At 41.6% G+C, this 13,656-nt stretch overlaps 1 protein-coding gene across 6 annotated transcripts in view; it reads right to left on the bottom strand.

The window, feature by feature from the left end:
* The window catches only part of LOC134876882 (unconventional myosin-VI-like), a 69,714-nt gene that overhangs the window by 11,435 nt on the left and 44,623 nt on the right, over window positions 1-13,656 (bottom strand). For all 6 annotated transcript variants that reach the window (XM_063902097.1, XM_063902098.1, XM_063902099.1 and 3 more), the window contains exons 21-27: window positions 11,995-12,125; window positions 11,807-11,884; window positions 7,258-7,387; window positions 3,831-3,921; window positions 3,038-3,188; window positions 2,672-2,880; window positions 255-333 (exon numbers count right to left, since the gene is read on the bottom strand). In XM_063902097.1, the coding sequence (XP_063758167.1) occupies window positions 255-333; window positions 2,672-2,880; window positions 3,038-3,188; window positions 3,831-3,921; window positions 7,258-7,387; window positions 11,807-11,884; window positions 11,995-12,125 (869 nt within the window). The remainder of the gene's footprint in view (window positions 1-254; window positions 334-2,671; window positions 2,881-3,037; window positions 3,189-3,830; window positions 3,922-7,257; window positions 7,388-11,806; window positions 11,885-11,994; window positions 12,126-13,656) is intronic.

Here is a 13,656-nt window from a genome sequence, read left to right as displayed (position 1 = left end):
ACACACACACACACACACACACACACACACACACACACACACACACACACACACACACACACACACACACACACACACACACACACACACACACACACACACACACACACACACACACACACACACACACACACACACACACACACACACACACACACACACACTTTTTTATTTCATCTTTACATTTTATTATAAAAATTACACACACTGATACAAAATCCCCCCCCAGCCTTCTGAGCCTCATCAGCACCCACCTGCATCCTCCTCTCCTCTTCCTCCCTCCTCTTCCTCTCCTCTTCTTCCTGCTTCCTCTTCAGCTCCATCTCTGATTTCCTGATGATGGAGGAAGAAACAAACAAAGATGGAGGAGTGGTGACGTTGATGGAGAGGCAGAGGAAGACAACAGATAGTCGGTGAGACAAACGGAGACGTATCACCACAGAGAGACAGAGTGGGCGAGATACAGACCGTCAGCGCCCCTGAACGAGCACGACTCAGCGTCTTCTGTATTTCTGCATTTCAGCACTACTATGATTTTAATAAAACTAAAAGACATTTGAATAGTTTAAATTCAGTTTAGAGAATAAACCCCGTAACCCCGTCTGTGTAAACATGGTTTTTATTAGTTCAGAAATTTGAAATTAAATTTCCTTCAGATCTTAATTTTTTTTGTTTAAACGAAATTATCATTTTTTCTTAACTTGAAATTTATGCAGATTTTTTTTTAAAATCTCATAATTTGACTTTTTTTTTCGAAAGTGAAATTTAAATTTCCCAGATTTAAACTTGTTTCAGAAGTTCTTTTTTTCTCATAATTTAATGTTTCTTAGAATTACATTTTTTTCCCGAAATTACGTTTTCCAGAAATCCCCGTTCTCTCTTCATTTCACTTTTTCTCATAATTGATTTGATCAAATTGTGAATTAGATTTTTTCCCCCTCTGTGAATTCTTTCAGATTATTTTACTATTCTCGAATATTTCTTTTGGTTTTTCTCCAGATTTCACTTCTTCCCCCGGCATTTCATACATAAGTAATGCATTTTTTAAACCTCAGAATTCGAGATGTTTATGATAACCGTTTAATTTAATCTGAAATTAAACGGGGCTCTGGTTTCCGACAGAGGGTGAAAAGAGGAGCTCAAAAGAGATTTGTGGGATTTAGAGATTAAACCAAAAACCATGTTCCCTCTGTTTCAAACTCCTTTCTGTTCGTCCACTAGCGCTCCGACTTCCCCTTTACTCCTGACTGCTTGTCCTCTCCGCTCACCGGGGAATTAGAGGTTATTCTGCTGCTGTGCACAACGTAAGATCCTCTAAATAAAAACACCAGCTAAAAAGAGATAAAACAACGACAGAGAAAGAGCAGGGTCCGCAGGGAGACCCTCCATCGATCCTCACAGTCAACAGTGTCATGAGGAAATAGCGGGGACTCGTTCAGTGTGACCTTCAGGGGGGGTCGGGACTTCATGAGTTTCCAGAGGAGGAGACGGAGCGGCTCATAAAATAAGATGTGAGCCGTCCTCGGTAATGTCTTACATTAGCGGGTAGTGGGATGTGACGAACGCAATGGTTCCCATCAGTCCTGTAAAACACTGTCAGGACCACAATGTGGGCAGGGAGGGGCAGGGGGGGTAATCATGAGCGCGGAATGATGGATTCAAAGTATTTCAGCGGCCATTCACACGGTGGATTTTGGAAATAATGGTGGGGGGGTTTCGGATGTTTCTCTGCAGGACTACAGAAAAATGATCCGTCAGATTTTTATGAAACTTGGAAGAAAGACGAAGCGCCGGCTGAAGAGGAAGATATTATATTTAAGAGCGGGTCCAAATCATAGGGGGGAGATACGGGCTGAGCTTCACCTTCATTAAGAGGACATCGTGCTGGTTTCAGATTAGTGTTACTCCATTAACGTACATTATTAAGTTTGTTGTGCAACACTGAGGGGAAGCGTGATCAGAACAACCTGAAAACCTGATGACACTTTACATCCCGTATATTTAAATAATGAACCCGTTAAAGCAGCGCTGTCATTATGTAAATCCTGGAGTGAGTGGACAGCGTGTCCGTCCTCTGCAGAGCGTTTTAAATAGACGAGTGGATTTCTCTCCGGGTCAATACTCTGATAAGAGCCTCTTTAATGTTTGGCAGCGTGCTAAAAGCAAAACACTGAGAGACAGAGTAAAGTACATTTACTCAAGTACTGAGCTCACTGAGGACGAGCAGTGGGTTTGTAATTCAATAAAACACATTGATCATTTCCCTTTTTTGATAATTCCGTCTTAAATATAACATTTTACTTTTAATATATATTTTATTTGTTAGTTCTTTAAAATGTTGGAGTACTGCACATATTTAATTTCATATGGTTTATTTAATATAATTAACTGTATTGATATGATTTAACTTCTCATGTTTATTTTTCTTGTAAACAGATTTTTTTTTAATAATTTAAAAATATCTCAAATGATTTAAAAACAGAAACTGAATTCTTATTATTTATTTAAAATATATATATTAATATAAACAAATATAATTGTTGTAGTTTTTTCTGTGTACTTTATTCATCCAGATATATTTTCTCGCTCAAACTTAAATACGTATCACTTCTCAGTGCAGGACCTTCACTTTAAGTACAGGATGCTACTCCTCCCCCTCCCCCCCACTTACAGACGGCGGTTGTCCTCCTCCTGCTTGCGTTGCTGCTCATCCTCCTCCCTCCTCTTCTTCTCCCTCTCCATCTCCTCCTGGATCTTCTTCAGCCTCTCACGCTCCTCCTCCTCCTTCTTCTTGTTCTGCATGGCCGTCAGCAGCTGCTCTGACCGGGTCACCAGCGCCTGGAACTCGTGGTCTATCTCCAGCCGGGTCATGATGGTGCTCTGACGGAGAGAACAGGACCACAACAGAATGATAAAACTGAACTAATGCACAACAGTAAAGGGAGGAAGTGTAATGTTTGCTCAAGGATAAATAGCAGGGCGACCCGATAGCTAAGTGGATAAGGATGCAAACCCAGATACCATACACCCCCCTCACCTTGATTTTGATCATGAGCGAGTCGATGGCGCTATCCAGGTCCTGGATCTGTTTGCTCATCTCCTGCTTCCCTTCCTTCAGGCCGGCGATCACCTCGCTGAAGCGGTCCATCCTCTTCTTCAGGTTACGCACCTTCACCAAGCCGTCGATCCTGAACACACACACACACACACACCTTTTCAATGCCATCTCTTTATTTAATTCTTATATATTGCATATTTTTTTAGGGAATTTCCTGTCCTTTTTTCTGGTGAATATTCTTTTATATATTTATTTTTCTTGTCCACATTTCGTTCAAAACATTTTTTATTTTGGTTGACTTTTGAAAGAAATATTAATAATATTATTAGCTGTTCAAATATTCAATATTCATTCTGAAAGTGGCAGCGGATAATGAAGAAAATGAGGCTGAGGTAGGAGGAAGGTAAAGAGGAAGGTGAGGAGGAGAGGAAAGAACAGGGGAACAGAGAGGAAAGGAGAGAAGGTGAGGTGGGATAGTAGGAGGTGATGATGTAGTTTGAAAAGGGAAGAATTAAGGATGGATGAAATGAAAAGGGAGGAAGAGGAGGAGGTAAAGATGGAGGCTGGAATAGGAAGGAGGAAGAGGAAAGACAGTAAGATGAGAAAGGTGGGATGGGATTGTAAATATAAAGAAAATTAAAAAAGGTAAGGGAGGAGGAGAGGTGAGGAAAGGATGTATGGAGAAGGACAGGATGTATACCCTAACTCATCCTTTTCCCAAACAAAACTATCACCCCCTTCTTTTGAAACATACAGAAGGAGGAGGACTCACCTTGGTTTGTGTTTCCTCCTGCAGAGCCACATCCGGACCGTCTTCTGCATCTTAATGCAGGCGCTGGTCCGGTACAAGATCTTGTTCTTCACTGCAAGAAAAGACACAAAGGAACCATTAGCTTCCTGCAACCTAAGATGCTATAATAATAAAAGTCTGTAGTTCCTTTATAGCCCAACATTAGCCTCCTTTAGCTTAGCGGTGGTGATGTGAAGTCATGTGACCGTGCTGTAGTTCCTTTATAGCCCAACATTAGCCTCCTTTAGCTTAGCGGTGGTGAGGTGAAGTCATGTGACCGTGCTGTAGTTCCTTTATAGCTCAACATTAGCCTCCTTTAGCTTAGCGGTGGTGACGTGAAGTCATGTGACCGTGCTGTAGTTCCTTTATAGCCCAACATTAGCCTCCTTTAGCTTAGCGGTGGTGATGTGAAGTCATGTGACCGTGCTGTAGTTCCTTTATAGCCCAACATTAGCCTCCTTTAGCTTAGCGGTGGTGAGGTGAAGTCATGTGACCGTGCTGTAGTTCCTTTATAGCTCAACATTAGCCTCCTTTAGCTTAGCGGTGGTGATGTGAAGTCATGTGACCGTGCTGTAGTTCCTTTATAGCCCAACATTAGCCTCCTTTAGCTTAGCGGTGGTGAGGTGAAGTCATGTGACCGTGCTGTAGTTCCTTTATAGCCCAACATTAGCCGCCTTTAGCTTAGCGGTGGAGACGTGAAGTCATGTGACCGTGCTGTAGTTCCTTTATAGCCCAACATTAGCCTCCTTTAGCTTAGCGGTGGTGACGTGAAGTCATGTGACCGTGCTGTAGTTCCTTTATAGCCCAACATTAGCCTCCTTTAGCTTAGCGGTGGTGACGTGAAGTCATGTGACCGTGCTGTAGTTCCTTTATAGCCCAACATTAGCCTCCTTTAGCTTAGCGGTGGTGAGGTGAAGTCATGTGACCGTGCTGTAGTTCCTTTATAGCCCAACATTAGCCGCCTTTAGCTTAGCGGTGGAGACGTGAAGTCATGTGACCGTGCTGTAGTTCCTTTATAGCCCAACATTAGCCTCCTTTAGCTTAGCGGTGGTGACGTGAAGTCATGTGACCGTGCTGTAGTTCCTTTATAGCCCAACATTAGCCTCCTTTAGCTTAGCGGTAGTGACGTGAAGTCATGTGACCGTGCTGTAGTTTTTTCTCCTGATATCTCTTGTGAAGGCGTTGGAAGGATAGTTTTATCCAGGAGTTGGAGACACTTTGAGGTGTTTCCTGCCTCTCCTTCTGGAATCGGCTCATGTTTTTGTGAGTAAACCATCTGCCAGACTTTTCCCTTTTAAAACCCATTAGTGCTTCATGGTCTCCTCTTGAGCCAACTTGCTACCATGTGATGATCCATCGTATCGATCAGCGTTTGGCCCCACGGTGTTCTGGCACAAAAACCCTTATTGACTAAGCCTGGTGTTCATTATGGACAGGCTCTGATTACCCATACTACACCCAGTGAACCTGAGGAGGTGGAGCTCCGTTTGGTGCAGAGGAAGCTTAGGTCTCCTTTGAGCCGTGCATTAAGAGGAAGCTTTGAAGGCTGGATCCTTTTTTTCCGCACTATGGAAGAAGGCAAAAGTCCGACAAGTTTGGAAACATATTCCAAAGTTTGATGGCTGTAAATTAAAAGGGTAATTGTGCAGAGGCAGAGCGCCTCACTGGGATGATTAGGTCTGCATTTGGAGCATATACTTATGAAAGTAAGCTATAAAGTCTGGTTCATTAAGCTATATATTTAGCTCAGAGCGAAGTGGGAAGAAGCTCCTCTATGGCGGAGAATTGTAGATAATCTTGAATACCAATCAAGCTTTGAGTACAGAATGATATTTTCAAGACTCAGGAGGTTGTGTTTGGACAATATATTGCAGTGATGGTGATTAAACCTAGTAAAACAGGCGGAAAGCCCCTTTAATACCCCTTTATTATCATTATATATGAGGTGTAATATCACCCTGGTGTTGGGTTATTGTACAATGTGAATTAAAACTCAGAAATGAGGTTTAATTTTGTATGAATGAGCTCTGATGATCATACATTTCCAAAAGACGGGTTACACTTTGTGAGAATGAAGTTGGCTTTAAGCGTAAGACGGATATTTGGGTGATTATTTATACTATATGCTTTAAAAATTGCAAATAAATAAATGTATTAATTGATAAGTAAAGGGAGAAAATGAGTAAAAGGAGAGGGTGAAAGCTGTGCCGTCGTGCTGCTCTGTTTTATTCCACGCGAATGAATTCGGACTTGCTTTGATACACAGGTTATGTTCTGCAGAATCTCTCCGTGCATTATTTATGATCGATTCCATCTCGACTCTCTGGCAACACAGATGCTTTTTCCTGTCGTGCAAATGAAGCAAATTTGAATTGAATTGCAGTCAGAAAAATGAGAGGAGTAAAAGAGAGAAGGAGCGCTGCGGAGAGGAGGGGAGATAAACGGAGGTGAAGATCGATAACATCGCTACGAGCGGCCAGGTTCATTTCATCTGGTGATGGCTCCAGAATATTCAATAACAGCAGAGGATGAATGACTTTGCATTTACACACACTTTAAAGAGTTGTTTCATACCTGCTGCAACATTATCAAAGTTTAATGGGAAACAACAAGGATATCCTTTGGCCCAAAAAAAAGCTTTTCATTGATCGATGAAGAGGAGGGACATGAAGAGATACTGCAGAACTGACACCACACTGAACTTAATGCAGTCCTGCAGTCAGTGAGAGATGCACCTCAAGCATTGATCGTGCATCAAAATGTTTGAGATTTCTGTGGCGGATAAAAGTCCTGCAGACTTCCTCACCTTCGTCTTTATCTTTCACCTAAAAGTTTGCCTCTTTAAGTCCTGGAGCGTTGCTTCAATGTGCACAAAGGTAACATCATAACGTGCGTAAGGATCAGGAATGCTAAGAGACTCAATAAACCATGTTCACGCTAATCGCAAAAAAATGCGACCTTTTCCCCCCCATAGGAACGAATGGGAACTCGACGTGCACAGAGCTGATAAATCACCCGACTTCGAGGTCACACTTTGACGGAGAGAGATGATTGAAAGTTTGAACGGCTCTCCACACTCTCAACGTTATGGAACCACAAAGGTTTTTTGACAGATGGAATGGTGTTCCTAAAATCCTCGTTTAAGTTTTGTGTAATTTTCCGAGCATTTGAGATTTTTTACCGGGTGTTAATGGGAGGGAATGTTCAGAGTGATGACATCATCACCCAGAGGCTTTAAAATCTGAAATCCAATTTTCAATTAATTAATTAATTGATATATAAAGAAGAAATGGAGCACCATCACAACATGTCCCCCACGGGATAAGTAAAATAGCAACAGTGTGTGACGAGCACATTTCATACAGACGTCATTAACCATGTGGTGTGAGGTCACTTCCTCTGGTCTTACGTTTGATGACGGACAGCGCGCACCACTGCACCTTCTTCCAGCGGCTGTGGATCAGCCAGGTGTTCACCTTCTTCACCAGCTCAGCCAGGTGGTCCGGGTCCGACTTCATGATCTGATCAAACTCTGCAAACTGAGGAAAGAGGAACGTGGTCAGAGCTGTGCAGCAAAAAGAAGAAGTTGGTTTAGGGATGCACCGACGCAGCAGCCCGACTTTCTCTCCCTTTCACCGTGTCCCACCTCCAGAGCTATCACTCTGCATGGTGTCACCAGCTTCGTCAACCTTTACTTGCCAAAGAAACTGGTTTAAAGGTTTTGAATGAACTGTAGTAAAAACTCCTTTAAGGCAAGAATAACTGATGTGAAAAAACCCCAGAGGGATAAAGGTAACATAAAACCCAAGTTAAGGAGTCGTGTGTCTTCAAATAAATTCAATTTAGGTCAAATGGGTTTTAAATTGGAGCTTATTAGGGTCAATTACTAAGCCTGGATTAATTCTAAAACCACCAAGAAGAAACTCCACTAGTTTCTAATCAAATCCCATTTCCATAGAAGTCTAAACAAACAAGCTCTCTCCTTTCCTGATGACTTTATGGTCTCAATCTCTAGTTTGAGGCTCTTCTACACACATCAAACACTGGAGACTCTTTTTAGATCCATTTAATTGTTTAGTCGCTTCTTCTTGGTCATTTGTATAGAAGTCTACGAGAAAATGTTCCTACTTCTTACTCCATTTATTCAGTGATCATTTTCCTGGTGGGATTTTGGTCTCAATCTCTAGTTTCAAGTCTTCTTCAACACAGCATTTAGTAAACTATGGTCCCATTCAACGTAAAATAGATAACAACGTTGTTTTGTTTTGGGGTATCAACTTCTTCCCGAACAAAAATGGTGATTGTAAACATAAAACATCCAGATTGATTAACAATTAAGTTCTGTTCACAATCACTCAGAAATATTCTTGACGAGAGACCTCATCAGCAACACATGTGTATTGTGCAGCCTAATATTCCAGTGTTTAAGGGTTTAAAGAGAGTCATTTCAGTAGAGCATTAATTATCCGTTAACGGTAATCAAGGGATGCACAACCCGCCATCCTCTCCTGCAAATATGGGCACTTCTTGCTCCAAGAACACTAAATGGCAACTCAGAAAATGCCAATCAACAAAACAGATGAATGAATTATGTAATGTTTTATACCGTATTGATTTTAACCTGATCTCTTCTCAATAAATATCATGGTTCCTTTATTGCATCGATGCAAAACTCCTACAGATCCTACAGCCTTAAAGCAGTCCTGCTCGATGAACAACCGCACTACAGCATACAGAGAGGATCTGCACTCACAGTAAAGCTGAAACACGCCCGGTTCCCTCATAATATATCATGATGAAGCCAAACCCCCCCCCCCCGTGCTACAGATGTGGTAGTTTTTCAGAAACTGTTGTCAAACTAATACAGATTAATATCTTTAGTTTGTGGAAATCAATTCCATCGTTGCAGCAAGAAGCATTCATTCGGGACCCTCGGTTCTCCCTTCTTCATTCATGCATCTTTGATAACAGAGTCAGAGTTCACAGAAGTGCCGTCAACGCTTTCCGACACTTGATTTAAAAAGTGAGAGATGTGTTCGTGTCCTCTGGAAACCTCGGACTTATGACCCTCCAGTCTGCTGCTGCTTTAATAATGAAAGAAGCAGCAGTTTATATTTCTCTGGATCTTCTGCACGACGCTTCCTCTTTAAACTGCACAGCTCTCCCACTTTACAGTGAATTCTGATATTCCGCACAGATTGTGTTTTTCTACACTAACTCTTATTGTACTCACCTTTTTGTATAGTAATAATTAAGTTGTTTTTGCTCAGTTTTTACAACTGATTACCTTTTCCTCTTACTGTGCTCGTGTACCACAGGTCCAAATACCCAATTAAAAGTCATACATTTCAAAGATTACTTAAGTAAAAAAGCAAAATCAGTTGGTCTATTATAGTGTTCTCATTTATTCTGTAAAATACACAGCTCTCTACGCTTTCCGTGTTTGTAATGAGTGTGTTTTATATATCTTTATATTTCTTAAGAATATTTTCATTTTGAATAACTTTAATAAAAGGTAATTATGAATGAGGATTGATGAAGGTTAGATGAAGGGTTGATGAAGGTTAGATGAAGGTTAGATGAAGGATTGATGAAGGATTGATGAAGGATTGATGAAGGTTTGATGAAGGTTTGATGAAGGTTTGATGAAGGTTTGATGAAGGTTAGATGAAGGATTGATGAAGGATTGATGAAGGATTGATGAAGGATTGATGAGGGTTTGATGAAGGTTTGATGAAGGTTAGATGAAGGTTTGATGAAGGATTGATGAAGGATTGATGAAGGATTGATGAAGCATTGATGAAGGATTGATGAAGGATTGATGAGGGTTTGATGAAGGATTGATGAAGGTTTGATGAAGGTTAGATGAAGGATTGATGAAGGATTGATGAAGGTTTGATGAAGGTTTGATGAAGGTTTGATGAAGGTTTGATGAAGGATTGATGAAGGATTATTGAAGGTTAGATGAAGGATTGATGAAGGTTTGATGAAGGTTAGATGAAGGATTGATGAAGGTTAGATGAAGGTTTGATGAAGGTTAGATGAAGGTTAGATGAAGGATTGATGAAGGTTAGATGAAGGTTTGATGAAGGATTGATGAAGGTTAGATGAAGGTTTGATGAAGGTTAGATGAAGGTTAGATGAAGGTTAGATGAAGGTTTGATGAAGGTTAGATGAAGGTTAGATGAAGGTTAGATGAAGGATTGATGAAGGATTGATGAAGGTTAGATGAAGGTTTGATGAAGGTTAGATGAGGGTTTGATGAAGGTTAGATGAAGGATTGATGAAGGTTTGATGAAGGTTAGATGAAGGATTGATGAAGGATTGATGAAGGTTTGATGAAGGTTTGATGAAGGATTGATGAAGGATTGATGAAGGTTTGATGAAGGATTGATGAAGGATTGATGAAGGTTTGATGAAGGATGGATGAAGGATTGATGAAGGTTTGATGAAGGTTAGATGAAGGTTAGATGAAGGTTAGATGAAGGATTGATGAAGGTTTGATGAAGGTTAGATGAAGGATTGATGAAGGATTGATGAAGGTTTGATGAAGGTTTGATGAAGGATTGATGAAGGATTGATGAAGGTTTGATGAAGGATTGATGAAGGATTGATGAAGGTTAGATGAAGGTTTGATGAAGGATTGATGAAGGTTAGATGAAGGATTGATGAAGGATTGATGAAGGATTGATGAAGGTTTGATGAAGGTTTGATGAAGGTTTGATGAAGGATTGATGAAGGTTTGATGAAGGTTTGATGAAGGATTGATGAAGGATTGATGAAGGATTGATGAAGGTTTGATGAAGGATTGATGAAGGATTGATGAAGGTTAGATGAAGGTTTGATGAAGGATTGATGAAGGATTGATGAAGGATTGATGAAGGATTGATGAGGGTTAGATGAAGGATTGATGAAGGTTAGATGAAGGATTGATGAGGGATTGATGAGGGTTTGATGAAGGATTGATGAAGGGTTGATGAAGGATTGATGAAGGTTTGGCTTGAAAAAGTTTTTTTCGCTATAAAAATGATTGAAAGTGAAAATGTGTGCCGTCAAATTCCCAGACACAACATGTATTTCCCAATAATGACATCTAATGTGAAATCGTCCATAAAGCCAGTTGAGATAAAAGTCTTTGCCCTGACCATTAAGGGATGATCTGAGTTTGGGGAAATTTAAATAAAGTTTTGTCAAATAGAGTCAAGAAGATGATCAAGGCCGTTAGCCCCGTTAGCCCCATTAGCCTCCATTAGCCTCTGTTAGCCCTGTTAGCCTCTGTGAGCTAAATAACTGCACGTACAAACAAAAGATCTATCTATCTATAAAATCTATGACTTTGTCCAATTTCTAAACCTATAATTGAATGCGTCTTGAAAATACGCCCTCAGAAAAATCGACGCCCTGAGGTCGCTCTTAATGTCTTCATATCTGTGAAGCACTTTGAATCGCTTCGTGTTGAAAGGAGTTGTATAAGTAAACAGTGCCTGATGAGTATACGAAAAAAAAGTAACTATGACTTTGGTTTGGCCTCAGAATCCAGATAAGACAAATTAGCTGAAGTCTCCTTCACTAAAACCATTATTTACAAAGCACCATGTGAGGTGAGGTCTATCCCGAAGCAAACATCCCGTCCTGACGCCTCCGCTGGGACGGCAAGAGTAATGACAGCCTCCCAGTTCAGGAGGACGCTGGGATAGATTTATTCCTGGGAGGTAAATCTACTGAGTTACGCTCTGCCCTGCACGCTGTGTACCGAGGCAACAAACACACACAGAATGTCTCACCTAGAAACATGATGAATTATTCATGGAGGAATAAAAAATAAAGCCTCCTCTCACCTGCAGCCAAGATGACTAATGTGCTTTCCTTCTGAATTGTCTTTCTTATGGTGGGAACAATACTTATATTAGCTTGTGCAAAAGGGGGAATAGAGGACGTTTACAGAAATAAGGTCTCACCTTGCCCGGCCGGAAGAACACTCGGGTCAGGCCAAACTTGTAGTCGTTCTCGTTGAGCCCCAGAGCCTTGAACAGAGCCTGCAGAGCAAACCAAAGGAGCAGAGATAAACACGGAGACGCGGCTGTTCCGAAACGATAATAAAAACGAAGCCGGGACGGGAGCCAGCGCCGAGGCCCGGAGGACCGACCTTGCAGAAGAGACGGGGGTCGAGGCGGCAGAGCTTGGGAGGCATGTACTGCTGGTACATGTTGTAGAGCTCGTGGAAAGGAGCCCGGGAGGGGAAGCCGCCCTGCATCAGGTCCAACACCGACACCATGCCTGCAGGGTGAAGAAAGGACAGGAAGTTGAAGTTACTGCAGGTCAGCATAGGTCCTTATCAGTGGCGGCTGGTGATAATAACTTTAGGGGGGGGCGCAAAAACAAACTAAAACACCACTGTAATGTTGAAGGAAATTGATTGTGATTCATGGACACTAGCACTACTTGAATATACAGTACAAAACACAACGTTCTGCGGCCGCTCTTAAATTTGCCGTGACGGTATCATCCAGAAAACGAATGGCGGGTATAAACATATAAGAGAGGGTCATGGTCCAATCACATGAAAACAATACCGATTGGCTGCCAATAAAAGTGGGAGGGTCCGGGGCGCAGAGAGCTGCGTCCCGTGGAAAAGCATAAAGCTGCCCATCCATCCATCTTCTCCGGCTTATCCGTCAGGGTCGCGGAGGTAACAGCTCCAGCAGAGAGCCCCAAACTTCTCTTTCCCTGGCCACATCAGCCAGCTCTGACTGGGGGATTCCAAGGCGCTCTTTTGGTCACCTGATCACCAACGGTTTAACAACTTCCATTCACTCTCATTTGGCCGGCGTCCCTCAACCCGGAAGTAATGTCATCACACAGAAATACCCGAAATGCGCAACCATTTTTTACGGAATGCAGACGACCATGCAGGCGCATAGTTCAAGCAAACACGTTTATTTCATATTATTTTATATAATAATTTATGTTTATCATGTTTAAGTAGACTTTCTTCTCGAGATATTGAGAGGGGGCGCGCCCCGCATTGACAAACCGCCACTGGTCCTTATACTGGGGACACTGGGAACATGTCCCCATCACTTGGCAATTTAAAATCCAGCATTGCAGCTAAATGCTTCTTCAAAATATAGCATCTTCAATTAGCATGTTTCCAATATTCCTTCATAACAAACATGCTAGCATGATGCTAATGCTACTGAAAGCTACAGTTAGCATCAACACTAGCACTACGTTTGGTGCATTCCAACATAACACACCGTTAGCAAACAGCAGCTACAATTAAAGGATAACGGTACATTAAATTAAGCTAACATTAGCCACCAGAAGCTAACGGCTATAGCTGAACAAGAAAGGGTGTTGCAGCAGGAGTTCATTTCGGGGTGTTTCACTTCTAAAGACTTTTTTGTAAAACAAAGACAGTGTTTATGCTTCCTTTGAGTTGTAAAGGGCGCGGTGTGTTTAAATTCACCCATTTGCATGCACTTATTCATGCTAGTGGTTGCCACAATTATGCTAATAATACAGATTTTTTATTCCATTACAGTTTTCTGTCTACGTAGCATTTTGACATACTTTCAGTTGACAAAAAAAGGTATTTTTCAAAACCTGGACCCACGGAGAAACATCCCTGACACCAAAATCACCCAAAACTGTGTGACGCGAACTCTACTGAAAGGTGAAACTGAAAAGCCCTTTACAGCTTTCTCAGTGATATTCAAAAGTTCCTCCTGTGTATTCAGATAAAGCCTCGAGCTTCTCATATCAGACTCACTGTACAGTTGTCCAGAGGGTTCGGCTATCTGTGTGT

The sequence above is a fragment of the Eleginops maclovinus genome, chromosome 15, assembly GCF_036324505.1.
Source record: "Eleginops maclovinus isolate JMC-PN-2008 ecotype Puerto Natales chromosome 15, JC_Emac_rtc_rv5, whole genome shotgun sequence".
In the NCBI taxonomy this organism is placed as follows: Eukaryota; Metazoa; Chordata; class Actinopteri; order Perciformes; family Eleginopidae; genus Eleginops; species Eleginops maclovinus.
The sequence above is the reverse complement of the archived record's forward strand: the minus strand, read 5'-3'. Positions and strand labels throughout refer to the sequence as shown.